The sequence below is a fragment of the Schistocerca nitens genome, chromosome 3 (genome assembly GCF_023898315.1).
Source record: "Schistocerca nitens isolate TAMUIC-IGC-003100 chromosome 3, iqSchNite1.1, whole genome shotgun sequence".
Classification (NCBI taxonomy): domain Eukaryota; kingdom Metazoa; phylum Arthropoda; class Insecta; order Orthoptera; family Acrididae; genus Schistocerca; species Schistocerca nitens.
The window spans coordinates 515,896,081-515,911,927 of NC_064616.1; the positions used below are offsets into that span (position 1 = coordinate 515,896,081).

General features: G+C 39.6%; 1 protein-coding gene across 1 annotated transcript in view; it reads left to right on the forward strand.

The window, feature by feature from the left end:
• Positions 1–15,847, forward strand: part of LOC126249641 (serine/threonine-protein kinase GL21140-like) — a 223,118-nt gene that overhangs the window by 120,223 nt on the left and 87,048 nt on the right. The window contains exon 7 of the mRNA XM_049951319.1: positions 1,568–1,745. Within this exon, the coding sequence (XP_049807276.1) occupies positions 1,568–1,745 (178 nt within the window). The remainder of the gene's footprint in view (positions 1–1,567; positions 1,746–15,847) is intronic.

The window sequence follows — 15,847 nt, forward strand, 5'->3', positions numbered from 1 at the left end:
GTGCCCAGTCTGCCCAATTTATGCCGCACTACATTTACATTGAATATGGAAGAAAGCCAGTTTATGAGATCCCAAATCAAAATAGTGCCTTCTAGTGCTCATGTTTTTGGAAGTGGGTGGTAAACACATTAATGTTATGCTGAGTCAAGATTTGGCCAATTTTATTCAATATTTTACTGGCATATGGCAAGTGTGCCATTGTCTCATTTTCAACATTGCATTCTATTTGCTAGGCCCCAACCTCTGCCTGGAGGTACATTGGATTTGTGTTTCACTATGTATGTTTTTCTTGAATACATCCTGAAGGTGTTTGAGCTTTGTTGGTAAACTTTCTTTTTCGTCGGATATTGCATGAGCCTTGGGGGCAAGTGTACATAGAACACACTCACACAATGAAAGATGATGGCAGCTAGAAGTGTATTAATACAAATCTGTGTGTGTGAAAGGGGGAGGGGGGGTTCTGTACACTGTGTGTCCCATAATGCCATCCACTTTGTGTTTGATCAGGATATCAAAAAAGAGAAATACGTCATTCTCTTACTGGAAGTTCAGATGTTGGGGGAACTCTTGAAATACTTCACACCTTTGTGGCCACACAACAGATGTCTCATCGCCATACCTGAAGAAACTTGGGGGGTTCAGTGCAACTTCTTTCAGACCTTCCTCTTCAAAATCCTCCATGAATAAGTTTGTCGGTACCTGTTATAGAGAGCACCCATGGTGATGTCATCCACTTGTTCATAATAGCCACCATTTGAGAGAGAGAATGTAGATGTGTGGACAGGTTTGAAGAGGTTAATCATTATGGGGCTGAACTTACCCCAGATAAGCTTGAGGGGATCAGAACGTGGCACCCTGGTGAAGAGTGAGACTGTGTCAAAGGTATCAGTCAGATCCTGATTACAAAAGTGTAGTTCTTGCAACCATTGAATGAAGTGTACTGAGTTTCTTATGTGCTGCTGACATTTACTGACGAAGGCACTCAATACTGCTATTAGATGTTTTGCCAGCTGATATGTAGGTGTGCCTTTGTTGCCATTGAGCAATAAAAACTGTTGATTTTCTGGGAAAGCTTAAGATCACACAACAACCAAAGTTTCTTTCTCAGTGCCAAAATATGTGGGCAACACAATTAATGTACAGATGGTCACTATTGCACATGAAGCATACACTGCAAATTGTTACTTTCTGTCAGTCCTACACGCGGAATTACTTTGATGTTTATGCAGTTCGTATGTCCCTGAGTGAAGGATCTCACAAGATACAGTTTAAACACCACTTGGAAAGATCCTCTGTGTTTAAACTATGTGCCTGTGATATTTATATGATTGTCAATTCCTGATATTTTATAATGCAACACTGTGTGTGTGTGTGTGTGTGAGAGAGAGAGAGAGAGAGAGAGAGAGAGAGAGAGATTCTTTTCTGTCTCAAAAACTGGTAATAATCATTTTTAATTTAATTTTAGTAAATTTAATTATGTGTAGTAATTAATGTTGCATTTTTATCATAATTGATGCTACTCCATATACAGTCCTTTCTAATATTGAATATTCTGTCATCTTTACAGGGCAACAGGCCAGGTGTATGCACTGAAAGTTATTGACAAATCCAAATGTGCAGGCAGAGAACACATAATTGATAATGAAGTAGCTGTTTTGCATAAGCTATATCACCCGAACATAATCCATCTCGTTACTGAATTCTTCACTGATTCATTCTTATACCTTATCATGGAATATGTTGAGGTAATTGGTTTTTACATTGATTTACAAGAACTGTTCATTTCAGTTGCCATAAGCTTGACACATTTTCTTTCTTTTCAGACCAAGAGTAATTACAATTAGCTGGCATAGCATATCTGCTAACTGTAAACGGTGTGTGTGTGTGTGTGTGTGTGTGTGTGTGTGTGTGTGTGTGTGTGTTGTGTGTGTGTGTGTGTGTGAGAGAGAGAGAGAGAGAGAGAGAGAGAGAGAGAGAGAGAGAGATTCTTTAATATTAACAACTGTGAACTATTTTTCACCATAACATTCTGACTTTGGCTACCTTCATAGAGTGCAATATTACAGTTTGCTGAGTAGACTAAAATCGAAGGACATAGCTCTCAGTGATCTCGTATACAGCAGTGATTTCTAGCAATTTTTCGTACATACATGCCCAAGAAACACAACATGGCCTCCTTAAAGTGTGGTCTTCTGATTAGTGCTATGGTCTCCAAAGTGTAAAGCGCATCACAGTTATGTATTTAGTACCATTTACCACGGGAAAGTTTGTAATGAATGAAGTAGTTGTAATTGATGTTCTGAATGGAAAGGGAAATAACGTTAGTAGGACCTATCCACCATCCATACCCAGGATGAAGTGCTAATATTATGTTCATGGGAGAGTCAAAATTTGTTAGCTGTTCTACAATGTATCTACATAAAATGGTGGGTGGACAAGTACATTATTTTTTACCATGTTATTGTGCATCAAGCTTGCATATTCCTGCCAAGAAACTGTTCTTGCGAAGCCACTTTTGACAACTTTCTGCACCTCCACATCTGAGGAAAATAGATCACCTCACAAAGCATCCTTTAGTTCAGGCAATCAAGTCATTTGCGTCTTCCGACATGCAACATCTGAGCTATATGGGTTTGCAAGCTTCTGGGTGAATGCCAAAAATGGGAACTGGTTTAATGGCTGCTTACTTGTGCCTTAGCAACAGGTACAAGGTACTACTCAGTGTTGATAACAAAGTTAAATCAGCATGTCATGCCACTCTTGTTGAGCTAGTGCCAGATTTTTCTGCACAGTCCAGACAAGCATAGGCAGTGGATATGCTGGTCATTGGAAACACCAATGTCAGGTGGGTAATGGAGCCAGTCAGCGAAACTGCAAGCATGTCGGAAAAGAATGGCAGTGTGCACTCAATATGTTTTATGAGAGGTCTTGTCAGAGACATGGAGGAGAGACAGCTGGTGGGTGTCAAATGCACTGGGTGCAAATCTTGGTTTATTTTAGCACAAATGATGTCAGCTGCATGTGTTCCGAGGCTTTCGTTTCTTTTGAAGTTGACTGGCTTGGTGAAGGCAGCTGTTGGCAGTCCTCTGGTTTAGAGCAGAGTGGAAGGTCTAAACCAGAGGGTTAGATGATTCTGCGATAATATTGGATGTGAATTTCTCGGCCAGAATCCAAACTAGCTCAGCCACATTATTCCCAGAGAATGTTTGTTCTCATGATCAGAAACAGAAATGGTTAATACAAGGGAGGATCAGACAGTAATGCACAATGGTGTTTTTTGATAGAAGCAAAGTGTAGTTTGATATTTGTAGGCCAAGTGCATAAACAGAGTGAAATTCACAAGGACATAAGGGGCATGTATGGGGATGACTGTATGGACCGTAGCAATGTCTCCAGAGGGCCGTATGATGCTTACTGATTCACCACACACTGGGTAGCCGGTCTCAGCTGCAACTCTGCAGAATGTTGGAGCAATTGACACGGCAATTCTGAACGGCCAGTGTGTGCAACTGCAAACATTATTGCAGCAGTTAAACTTTTCCAATGGTACAGTATTCAATATTGCTCACAACATTAATTCTGACAGTTTGAAACTTCTTCATGATGATGCTCACCTCCCTGTTGCTGCTCCTGTTCATGAGAAAATTGCCGAATCTTGGTGGAAGTTGCTCCAGCATCCACTATACTGTCCAGATCTTGCACTATCAGACTTTCATCTCTTTTGATCCCATGAAGAAATTCCTGTCTGGCAAGTGCTTTGCAACAGATGCGGAAGTGAAATCAGCAGTCTGCAGATGACTATACTGCAACCAAATGGACTTCTATGAACAATGCATATTGACACTGGTACCACGATGGGAGAAATGTGTTGAGAAGGTTAGTGACTGTGTGGAAAAGTAGGTAAATGATGTACACTATGTGATCAAAAGTATCCAGACACCTGGCTGAAAATCGCTTAAAAGTTCGTGGTGCTCTCCATCGGTAATGCTGGAATTCAATATGGTGTTCTCCCACCCTTAACCTTGATTACAGCTTCCACTCTCGCAGGCATACATTGAATCAGGTGCTGGAAGGTTTCTTGGGGAATGGCAGCCCATTCTTCACAGAGTGCTGCACTGAGGAGAGGTATCAATGTCAGTCAGTGAGGACTTGCACAAAGTCGAAATTCCATAACATCCCAAAGGTGTTCTATAGGATTCAGGTCAGGACTCTGTGCAGGCCAGTCCATTACAGGGATGTTATTGTTATGTAACCATTCCGCCACAGGCCATGTATTATGAACAGGTGCTCAACTGTGTTGAAAGGTGCAATTGCCATCCCCGAATTGCTCTTCAACAGCGGGAAGCAAGAAGGTGCTTAAAACATCAATGTAGGCCTGTGCTGTGATAGTGCCACACAAAAGAACAAGGGGTGCAACCCACTCCATGAAAAACATGACCACACCATAACACCAAAGCCTCCGAATTTTGCTGTTGGCATTACACATGCTGTCAGTCAACAAATTAGGTCGGCCTGTACACTTTTGTGCTGTGCGTGTCCCTTTACGTTTCCAGTTCACTATCACATCAGAAACAGTGGACATAGGGATGTTTAGGAGTGTGGAAATATCACGTACAGATATATGACACAAGTGACACCCAATCACCCACCATGTTTGTAGTCCATGAGTTCCGTGGAGTGCCCCATTCTGCTCTCTCACGATGTCTAATGACTACTGAGGTCACTGATATGGAGTACCTGGCAATGGGTGGCAACACACTGCAACTAATATGAAAAATGTATGTTTTTGGAGATGTCCAGATACTTTTGATCACATAGTGTAAGTTCATTTTTAATTTTTTGGTTTTGTTACCTATTGAAGTTTTTGGTAATAAAATTATTGTGTGTTACTTTCTGATCTCCCCTTTTATGATATTAGTAAACTGCAGGAGTATGTATGGGAAGGTATCAGAGTTAGTGTCTCTTATTGAAGTTAATATTGCTGCAGCAGTATTAGGAATAGATAGTTGGTTTGAACTGGTTCAATGCTTTTATAGACTTCTTTCATCAGGAGCTGCAGTGGCAGAGTGCCTCAAAGAGAACTTACAGACTGTTGTGAATTAGTTCTCTGCCCACTCTACTATAACAGAGGGAGACTTCAATTTACCATCTATAGAATGGGAGAATCATGTGATCATAACTGGTGCCTGACATGTGACTTTATTGTGAATGTTTGAGCAGGCATGTAGTCAGACATCCAACTTGTGAGGCTAACAGCTTACACTTCCTAGGAACAAATAGACCTTCAATTTTCATACCAGATGATGTACAATAGGATATTTTTGATCATAATTAAGGGATGTTGAAAGGTAAGGAATGTTGAGAAAGGTAGGAAAATAGTTTTCCTTAGCAAAAGTGACAAAATACTAATGAGGATCTGAAGAGTCAACATCAAATATTCAGTTCTGAGGATGATGATGTGGCGCAAAAATAAATAAAATTCACAAGCATTAGTTACTACACCTTAGACAAATATGTTCAGAACAAGGTTTCCAGGCATTGGAAGACCCACCATAGTGTAATAGCCATCTTAGAAAGCCCTAAAGAAACAAAGACAACTTCATCACAGGTTTAAGCAAAATGAAAACCTAGTTGACAAACAAAAGCTGAACGAAGCAAAAAATGAACGTAAAAAAGAGAAATGAGAGAGGTGTTCAATCAATTTGAAAGTTAAATTTTGCCAACCAATCTGACTAAAAGCCCTAACAAGTTTTAGTGTTTTGTAAAATTGGCAAGCCTATCAAAATCATCGACTCTGACACTCACTCTCCACATAGGCACTGAAACAGAAAATTAGAGAGAGCAGGCTGAAATACTGAATTTAGTCTTTGAAAACAGTTTCACTACAGAAGATCGTAATAAGGTCCCTCTTTTCACTAATTGCACAAATGTTGAAATGGCACATATTTAGGTAAGTAACTGCAGAATGGAAAGCAACTTTAATTGCTTTGTAGTGGAAAGGCATCTGGATTAGATGAGACACCTGTAAGGACACTACAGAAATCATGCAAAAGAACTTGCTACCCTTACAGCAACACTTCAGCATTGGTCAGTGGAACAATGAAGGGTATTAGTGACTCAAAAAAAAAAGCACAAGTCATTCTAGTTTTCAAGAAGATTCATAGGAGAGATGAACATAATTACAGGTCTATATTGCTGAAATTCATGTCATAGAGTAAGGGAACATCTTTTGTGCTTTTGGAGAAACAAAATCTGTGCCATAAAAATAGACATTGATTTCACAGATACAGATCTTGCGATACTCGGCCCTGTGTCTGTTGTCAATGAAATCCATAGTGCTGTTGATATTGGTTCTCATCTTAATGCCATGTCCATGATTTCAGGAAGACATTTAGTACATTCCGCACTGTTGTTTAAGTTGGGGTGGGGAATATGAGCTTACAGAGTATTGGACCATATTTGTGAATGGATTCAAGACTTCATAGCAGATAGAATTTAACTTGTCGCTCTTAACAAAACTAAATAAAAATATATGAAGGTAATTTCAAGATTACCCCATGGGAGTGCTATAGATCCACTGCTGTTTACAGTTTAAGTTAATGTTTTAGAGGATAATGTTGAAAGCTCCGTGAAGTTGTCTGCAGATTATGCAGATGTCTATAACAAAGTAGCAATGCCAGAAGACTGTAACGAACTGCAGGACTGGCAGTTGTCCCTAAATGCAAATAAACTAAATGAAACATATTGCACTTACATATGAGAAGAAATACCCTACTATAAATTAAACTCCACTAATGGAAAAAATTCCAACACCAAATAATAATTCATGTGGAGTAATGAAGTTTTGGGAATACATTTGTGTAGATAACAAATTTAAATGATTAATATTGCAAGATCACAAGTTAAAGTGTGCCTGAGATGAGCCACTGCAAATGTGAAATGTTGGTATATTAATAACCAGTGTAACTACCAGATTTTTGAACACAAGCATGCAAATGTGCATGCATTGTGTTGCATAGGTGCTGAATGTCATTTGTGGGATGGAGTTCCATGCCTGTTGCAGTTGGTTGGTCAATACAAGGATGGTTAATGCTGTTTCTGGATTACACTGGAGTTGTCGTCAGATGGTGGTGTCACATATGTGCTTGATTGGAGACAGATACGGAGATTGGGCAGGCCAAGACAAAATGACACTCTGTAGATCATATTGGGTTACAACAGTGGTATGCGGGTGAGTTTTATCTTGTTGGAAAACACCCCCTGGAATGGTGTTCCATGAATGGCAGCACCACAGGTCCAATCACCAGATTGGTGTACAAATTTGCACTCAGCAGACTGCGGCGGATTTGCTGGTGGATCTGCCATCTATTTTATGTAATGATCAAATGAATGTGGTTAGGGTTTTAAAGTTTTGTGATTTGTCCAACGTTTTTAAGATGATTTTAGGGAGATGTTCCTAATGTGTCAAAGGGTGGCTGGCTCACCCTAGTTTTTTGTAAGTGGTCAGTCAGTCACATTTCCCTGTGCTTTTCTTTTAGTTCTTCTGTGTTTTGGTTTCTCTGTGTTTTAATTTCTTGATTAGCACTCTTCCCTCCTAATTGGTTTTAGTGCATGTGAGAGTGATGTGATACAAAGTAAATGTGTGGTCATTTCGAGTGCATGTGTGTACAACACTTTTAGTTCATCTCCACATTCGTTTGTTTTCATAAGTGTAAGGGGGTGATGACCTCACCATTGGGTACCCATCAGATCCAAACACACACACACACACACACACACACACACACACACACACACACACACACTCTCTCTCTCTCTGTATTTTGTGGACCATTCTCCAAGAAGTCCTTGTTCTTAGCTGCCTTTCCTCTGATCTCTTGGGCTTAACTCCTTTTTTTGTGTTAGTGTTCTAAGGTTCTGACATGGGTGTGTATGATCTTAGATGTTTTTGCGGCCTAAAACAAAAACAAACATCCATGAATGATATTATCAGTGTGCGTCACCAAGCCATTGTACATCCATTCTAATTGCATACCATTTCAGATGACATCCTGCTTATTGGCAGAGAGAGAGATTCTGGATTCTTTTGCCTGTATTATGCTAAAAACATTAATGCGGGTGTCAGTAAGTGTAATTTGAGCTGAGGACAGAACCCCCTCTCTGGCTGCAATAATTCTGTTGTGAGCAGGCCTAGAAATGTAACTGAGGCAGTGGCAGAGCATCTCTCCCTAACCCAGCCAGATGGACTTAATATTTGACGACTTCTTTGGATCCATGTAGATGGAAAAGAGGAAAAAAAATTACAACACTAAAAGATAAATAATGTAGAGTAATGAAATTTTGAGAATACATTTATCTAGGTAACATATTTGAGTGATTAACATGGCAGGATCAAGGTAAATTTAAGTGTGAGCTAAGTCATTTCAAATGTGAAATGCTGTTACATTAAATATGGTGTAACTGCCAGAATGTTGAATGCAAGCATGCAGATGTGCATGCATTTTGTTGCGGTACAGGTGCTGGATGTCTGCCTGTGGGATAGAGTTCATGCCTGTTTCACTTGATTGGTCAATACAGGGATGGTTAATACTGGTTGTTGATGATGCTGGAGTTGTCCGATGATGTCCCATATGTGCTTGATTGGAGACAGAGCTGCTGATCAAGCAGGCCAAAGCAACATGTTGACACTCTGTAGAGCATGTTGGGTTACAACAGTGGTATGTTGGTGAGCGTTATCCTGTTGGAAAACACCTGTGGAATGCTGTTCATGAATGGCAGCACTACAGGTTGAATCACCAGATTGACATACAAATTTGCAGTCAGGGTGCATGGGATAACCATGAGAATCCTCCTGCTGACATACAAAATTGCATCCGAAGAACATAACTTCAGGTGTAGCTCCAGTGTGTCTGGCACACAGACAGGTTGGTTTGCAGGCCCTCAACCGACCTCCTAACCAATGCACACCCATCACCGGCACTGGAGCAGAATCAGTTTTCATGAGAAAATGCAATAGACCTCCACCCTGTCCCCCAGTGAGCTCTTGCTAGACACCACTGAAGTTGCAGATGTCAGTGGTTTGGGGTCAGTGGAATGCGCACTACAGGGCATTGGGCTTAGAGCTGTCCTTGAAGTAACTGGTGTGTAAGGGTTTATTGTGTCACTACGGTGTCAGCTGCTTCTCAAATAGCTACGGCAGATGCAGTATGATGCATCAGAGCCATATAACAGAAATGGTGGTCTGCCATCATAGTAGTGGCGTGTGGCCATCCAGAGCCATGTTTTATTGTGACCGTACATTCTCGTGACCACTCCTGTCAGCAGTCATCTGCAGTGTGCTACATTCCCTCTTTCTAAAATATTCCAGAAGGAACATCCAGCTTCTCGTAGCACTATTACATTATCACATTGAAAGTGCATGTGGTGTTGATAATGGCATCTTTGTCACCGTAAAGGTATTCTTGACTAACATCAACTCAGCATGTCCCTATCTCAAAGATAACTAATGCTCACAATCGTTACAATGTGTATTTCAAGCAAACTTGATGTGCATCTTCATAGTGACACTACTAGCTCCACTCCTATGCAGCTGGCGTGAAATTTGCATAGACATCGTATTTCATGTGTAAAAACACATCTACCAAGTTTTGTTCATGTCACACAACTCCTTATAGGTAGTGTGTTTTTTTTTCCGCCATTTTATTTGTAACAAATTGCTGGAAACAGTAACTACTGCTAAATACCTAGGTAACCATCTGGAGTGAACTGATGTGCAATAACCACATAAAACAAATAGTAGACAAAGCAGATGCTAGGCTGAGATACACAGGTAGATTCTTCAGGGAATGTAATTAATCTTCAAAAAAAGTTACTTAAAAAACTCTTGTTTGACTATTTCTGGAGTATTGCCGATCAGTCTGGGACCCTTACATTATTGAATTACTAGAAGGGACAAGCAATATCCAGTGAAGAGTAGCACATTTGGTCACAGGATCATTTAGTCAGTGTGGGAACATTATGGATGTGCTCAACAAGCTCCAATGGCAAATGCTACAAGAGAGGCATTGTGCATCACTGAGAGGTTTACTATTGAAATTGTGAGAGAGTACATCCCAGGAAGAGTTGGGCATCATATTATTTCATACTTGCAAAAAGACCACAATGAGACTATCCAAGAAATTAGAGCTAATACAGAGGTTTACCAATAATCATTCTTCCCACGCGCAATTAACAAATGGAACAAGAAATGGGGGATTTGTTGGTGGTACTAGAGGTGCCCTCTGCCACATGCTGTAAGTGATTTAAGAGTGTAGATGTAAGTATAGGGAGTAAGATCTGAGCTGTGGGGAAAGTGTTCCAGCAGCTCAAAGCCCAATTTCTTGATAGTTTCATTGGTATGGTGGGCCATGTGCAGATGGGCATTGTTGCGCAACAGCAACATTTTCTTTCAGAATATATCTCATTGTTTGATGTGAATGGCTGACTTCAGCTTGTTTTCCAACAATTCACCATAAGACTTGGTGTTGTAGTTGATCCCTCTGTCATGTACCTTTCCAGTACGGGTCCATTTGCATCCCAAAAAATGATTAGCATAACCGACCTTGTTCCCTGTTGAAATGGTCAAGCGGTTGTTGGCAGATGTCAGCATGTTTGACATAGTTCTTAAGTAAGCTGGCTTGGTAACCATAGTTCAGAAACTTTATGGAAAAAAGTTCATCATGATTAGTGTGACAGGCAGAACCATGACTGATCCAGAGAAGATGCTACTGTATCAGTGGTAACTTGAGTCTCCACTAAAACCATCTCTTGGGTGTACCGAATCTGCTGGTGGATGTTGATGGGCATCCAGCTCTCTCTGTATGTGTCAAACTTCTTTTGCCACCTATGTTACGTGATACAGCAATAACCCCGTGTAAAGTCTATGATGAATTTCAGCCCCTTTATCCCTTCTGACCATAGAAATATAATTAATACATGTTGTTCCTCTTTGGTGCAAACTACTAGTGGAGTGGATATGTTAATTCTTGACAGAATCCATCTGAAGTGGTCGGGGTTGAATGGTGTGTATGTGACTTCAATATGCATGTGCAGAAGGCAGGTTAAGGATTTAAAGGTGTTTTCTGATGAAAGTTTAGCTTAATTTTTGACTCTTCCTTGTACATTTGTCACCACACTCAATTGTCATCATACTCCATGTAATACTGTATCAAGGATAATGGAATTGTTGGACCACATGTTAGTACTACAGGCTTCCTGGATGAAACTCACCAGCAGCAGAGATTTGTACTCCAGTGTTATTCATGGTATGGTGAATCCATAGTGCAGCTATTGCTAGTCACCAGCCAGCAGTGTGAGTTAAACATTGGCTGTTTTAGAGAGATCTAAGTTGGACCTTCTGTCTGCAGACAGTTTTAGCCCATTGTCTGAATGATTCATTTCAGCAGTACGCATTACTAAGAAGTAATAATAATTCTAGAATATTCACAATGTTTATGTGAATGGTTTGTTTTTTCCCAGTGCATTCATGTTATGTGTTCAGGTGAATAAGTCCTATATGATGGGACAGATCAAGGTGGGGGGGGGGGGGGGAGGGGGGGCGCACATGTTAGAGGCACCCAGCCTTCTCAAGGACAGCAGACAGTGATGACAAGTAAATAGGTTGTGGGGATCTTGGGGCTTAACTGTCCAAATCAAAAAGATGGTAGACAGTTATATACATAAAAAGAACCTCAACTGCAAGTACAAGTGGCATTCCATATTGTTTTACACTTTATTTTATTCATGGTACGTCATTTGACTCCTCATTACAGTTGCAAGTACGTAGTACTTCAGTCTAACTATAGATGGCAATACAATTACTAGAAGTGTAATCCCCTGCACAGTATAGCCAATTTTCGAAACTGTGTCATTACATGAGTGGACAACATGCATTATGATAAACAAAAGAATGGAACTGGATGATATGGTTTCTGTGGAAGGAGGATGTAAACAATGCAGATACTCACAGGCAGTTGGAGGCAGTGTATGGAGATTATGCCCCATCATGTAAAGTGCTCTTGTAACATGACAACACTTGTCCCCGTATGAGTTGGAAAACCACAGCTGCCATCACTGAAAAGGGATTCCATGTATGCCACACCCACCTTATTCTTCTGACTTGGCCCCTTCTGATTACCAACAATTGGGGGCCACGACAAATCTTCTGCATGGACATGATTTCACAGACTTAAAGGAACTGTGAGCAGCTGTGCGTAATGGGTGTAATATGATCCATAGTAGTAGTACGAGGAGGGCCTCCAGAAATTAAAGGGGTCAAGTCAGGAGAATGCAGTGGGTGTGGCAGTACCTGGAATGCCATTTCATCAATGGCAGCTGCAGTTTTCTGACTCATATGGGGAAAAGCATTGTCATGTTTAAAGAGCACTTTTTGTGATAGTGCATATCCACTGAGTTTGCACCCTCATCCTGCAGAAATCACGTTGTTCGGTGCTGTCATTTACAATCACATCCCGTGTTGGCCACTCGTACAATGACAGCAGTTTGGAAAATAGGCTGTACTGTGCAGGGATTACAATTTTAGTAATTGTGCTGCCACTTACTGTTAGACCTTAGACCAAAGTACTACGTACTCACAACTGTAATGATGAGTCAAGTGACAAACCATAAATGATGAGAAAAAATAAAGTATAAAACAGTATGGAATGACCCTTGTGTATACGTTCTGGTATGACTGTGAAATCAATAATGTTTCTTAAAAGAAAAGTCATAATTCATCAGCAAGAGGTGACAATAAATACTGCTTTATTACAGCCAGTCCATCTTCATACCATTGCCATGCAGTTCATAATTGATGCCATATCTTAATAACTGTGCTATCTTTTGTTACAATAAATAAACAAACACTGTCTGAGTAACAGCATCTTTTAGTAATGACTACTGGTTTCAGCAACCACTGTTGACAACCTGCACTTTGTGGCAGCAAAGCTAAAGGCATTCTGCAGCCTAGATTGAAACTGATTGCTGTCAGTAAAAGAAGTTAAAATCCAGACAGTATTTGTTTATTCATCGTTAGGTATCCTGCATACCAGAACAGAGAATACGTTAAATGCATTTCTTATTTAACTGTCAATATAATGCTATCTGGTGTACATGCTCATGAAGACTCGCATAAATTTCACATGCTCACATAGTGATGTAAAAACTCTTTCATCAATTAACGTACCAGCCATCATAAACCACTGAAATGAAGTAATAGGACTGACATAATGAAATATTTATGTACGCTGCATTTAACAGTGGTAACTGTCATCGTGCAGTGAAATATATTACATTAGCAATAATAAAATGCACCAGACACTGTCAATCTCTCTTCTGCAATACAGTCTGGTTACAACATTCCATTTGGAGGCACTTGGAATGCTGACGTCTAAACAGCTGATTAATGTTTACAAGTTGAACCAAAGATGATGCAGAGGGCCTGCATACATCAATATTTACACAAAAATCCCAGTCAATAATATCCTTAAGAATGTATTTTACGTACTATATGTACTGTAATATGACCATTTGTGACAGTCGTACATAAATTTAACGATCTGCATGTTGTATGCAGTAGCATATTATATTGGCAATTTATTTGGATATAATATGAAAATAGTAACTTTCTACATTTTTATATGGTGTATTTTCTGTACCATTAACTAGTTTTCAAGCCACTGCAGGATCACCAGCAGATAGAGGCATTACAAGAACGTAATCTGGACCATGTGGGACTAGATGCTGTGGTGATGGTGCTGGTGGCAATAATGGAAATTTAGTTACTAGTGACAAAAAGTTACAAAAGAGAAACAATTGGTATGTTTTGAGTACTTACAATGCACTGTTCCATCCAGACAGAATCCATTCTATTAATGCACATTTTACATTTTGTACAACCAACCTGATTTAGCTGTGAAAATCATAGATATCACACTTTGCTACGTCACGATCTTTGACCTGAGATGCATTGCATTGCAGAGTAAATATTTAAAAGGATAGATAATCAATGCACGTGAACTGTGCAAGCTTCAAATGCATTCGTATATTGAGAGTACATGTATAATATGGATTAAACATTACACAAAAGATAAAAAAAGTGAATTATTTATGACACAAAGAATTACAGACGTTGGCTGAGAGTGATAGAATATTATTGAAAGGGAAACAGGGCAACCGAGAGCACAGGAAAACTTAAGTGCCATAAACCTGAATGACAAGTGTACTAACAAACAATCAGAAATTGAATATATTTTCAATAATCATTTTTTAAATGTTGTGGAGGAAATAGCATCTAGATCTTCACTAGAAGAGGCAAGGCTACTAATAGAAGAGGCCATACCTGTGCAGTTTGAAACAACTGTATTTTCACCAACCTCTCCCTCTGAAATCAGTAAAATAATAAACTCACTGAAAAGTAAAAGCTCATACGGAATTGATGGCATTTCCAGCAAGGTACTTAAAGCTTGTTCCCCACAGATAAGTAGGATTCTCAGCCACGTATGTAATAGCTCTTTGGAGCAGGGTGTTTTCCCCGATAGACTGAAATATGCCATTGTAAAACCATTGCATAAAAAGGATGTCAACAGCTACCGCCCAATCTCTCTTCTGACAGCTCTATCAAAAATTTTTGAGAAAGTAATGTATTCAAGAGTAGCCTTCCATATTTGTAAAAATAAAGTACTAACAAAATGTCAGTTTGGTTTTCAGAAAGGCTTTTCAACAGAAAATGCTATATACGCTTTCACTGATCAAATATTAAATGCTCTGAATAACCGGACATCACCCATTGGTATTTTTTGTGATCTCTCAAAGGCCTTTGATTGTGTAAATCATGGAATAAGCTACATCATTATGGTTTGAGGGGGGGCAGTGCACAAATGGTTTAATTCATACTTAACTGAAAGAATGCAGAAAGTTGAAATAAGTGGTTCATATAATGTTAAAACAACAGCTGATTCCTCAAACTGGGGGGCTATCAAGTACGGGGTCCCACAGGGTTCGGTCTTAGGTCCTTTACTGTTCTTGATATACATTAATGACTTACCATTCCACATTGATGAAGATGCAAAGTTAGTTCCTTTTGCTGATGATACAAGTATAGTAATAACATCCAAAAACCAAGAACTAAGTGATGTAATTGTAAATGATGTTTTTCACAAAATTATTAAGTGGTTCTCAGCAAACGGACTCTCTTTAAATTTTGATAAAACACAGTATATACAGTTCCGTACAGTAAATGACACAACTCCAGTAATAAATATAGACTTTGAACAGAAGTCTGTAGCTAAGGTAGAATTTTCAAAATTTTTAGGTGTGTCCGTTAATGAGAGGTTAAACTGGAAGCAACACATTGATGGTCTGCTGAAACGTCTGAGTTCAGCTTCGTAATTCTATTAGTGTTATTGCAAATTTTGGTGATACGAATCTCAGTAAATTAGCTTACTATGCCTACTTTCATTCACTGCTTTCGTATGGCATCATATTCTGGGGTAATTCATTGTTGAGTAGAAAAGTACTCATTGCTCAAAAACGTGTAATCAGAATAATTGCTGGAGCCTACCCACGGTCATCCTGCAGACATCTATTTAAGGATCTAGGGATCCTCACAGTAACCTCACAGTATATATATTCACTTATGAAATTTGTTGTTAATAATCCAACCCAGTTCAAAAGTAATAGCAGTGTGCATAGCTATAACACCAGGAGAAAGGATGATCTTCACTATGCAGGGTTAAATCTGACTTTGGCACAGAAAGGGGTAAATTATGCTGCCACAAAAGTCTTTGGTCACCTACCAAACAGCATCAAA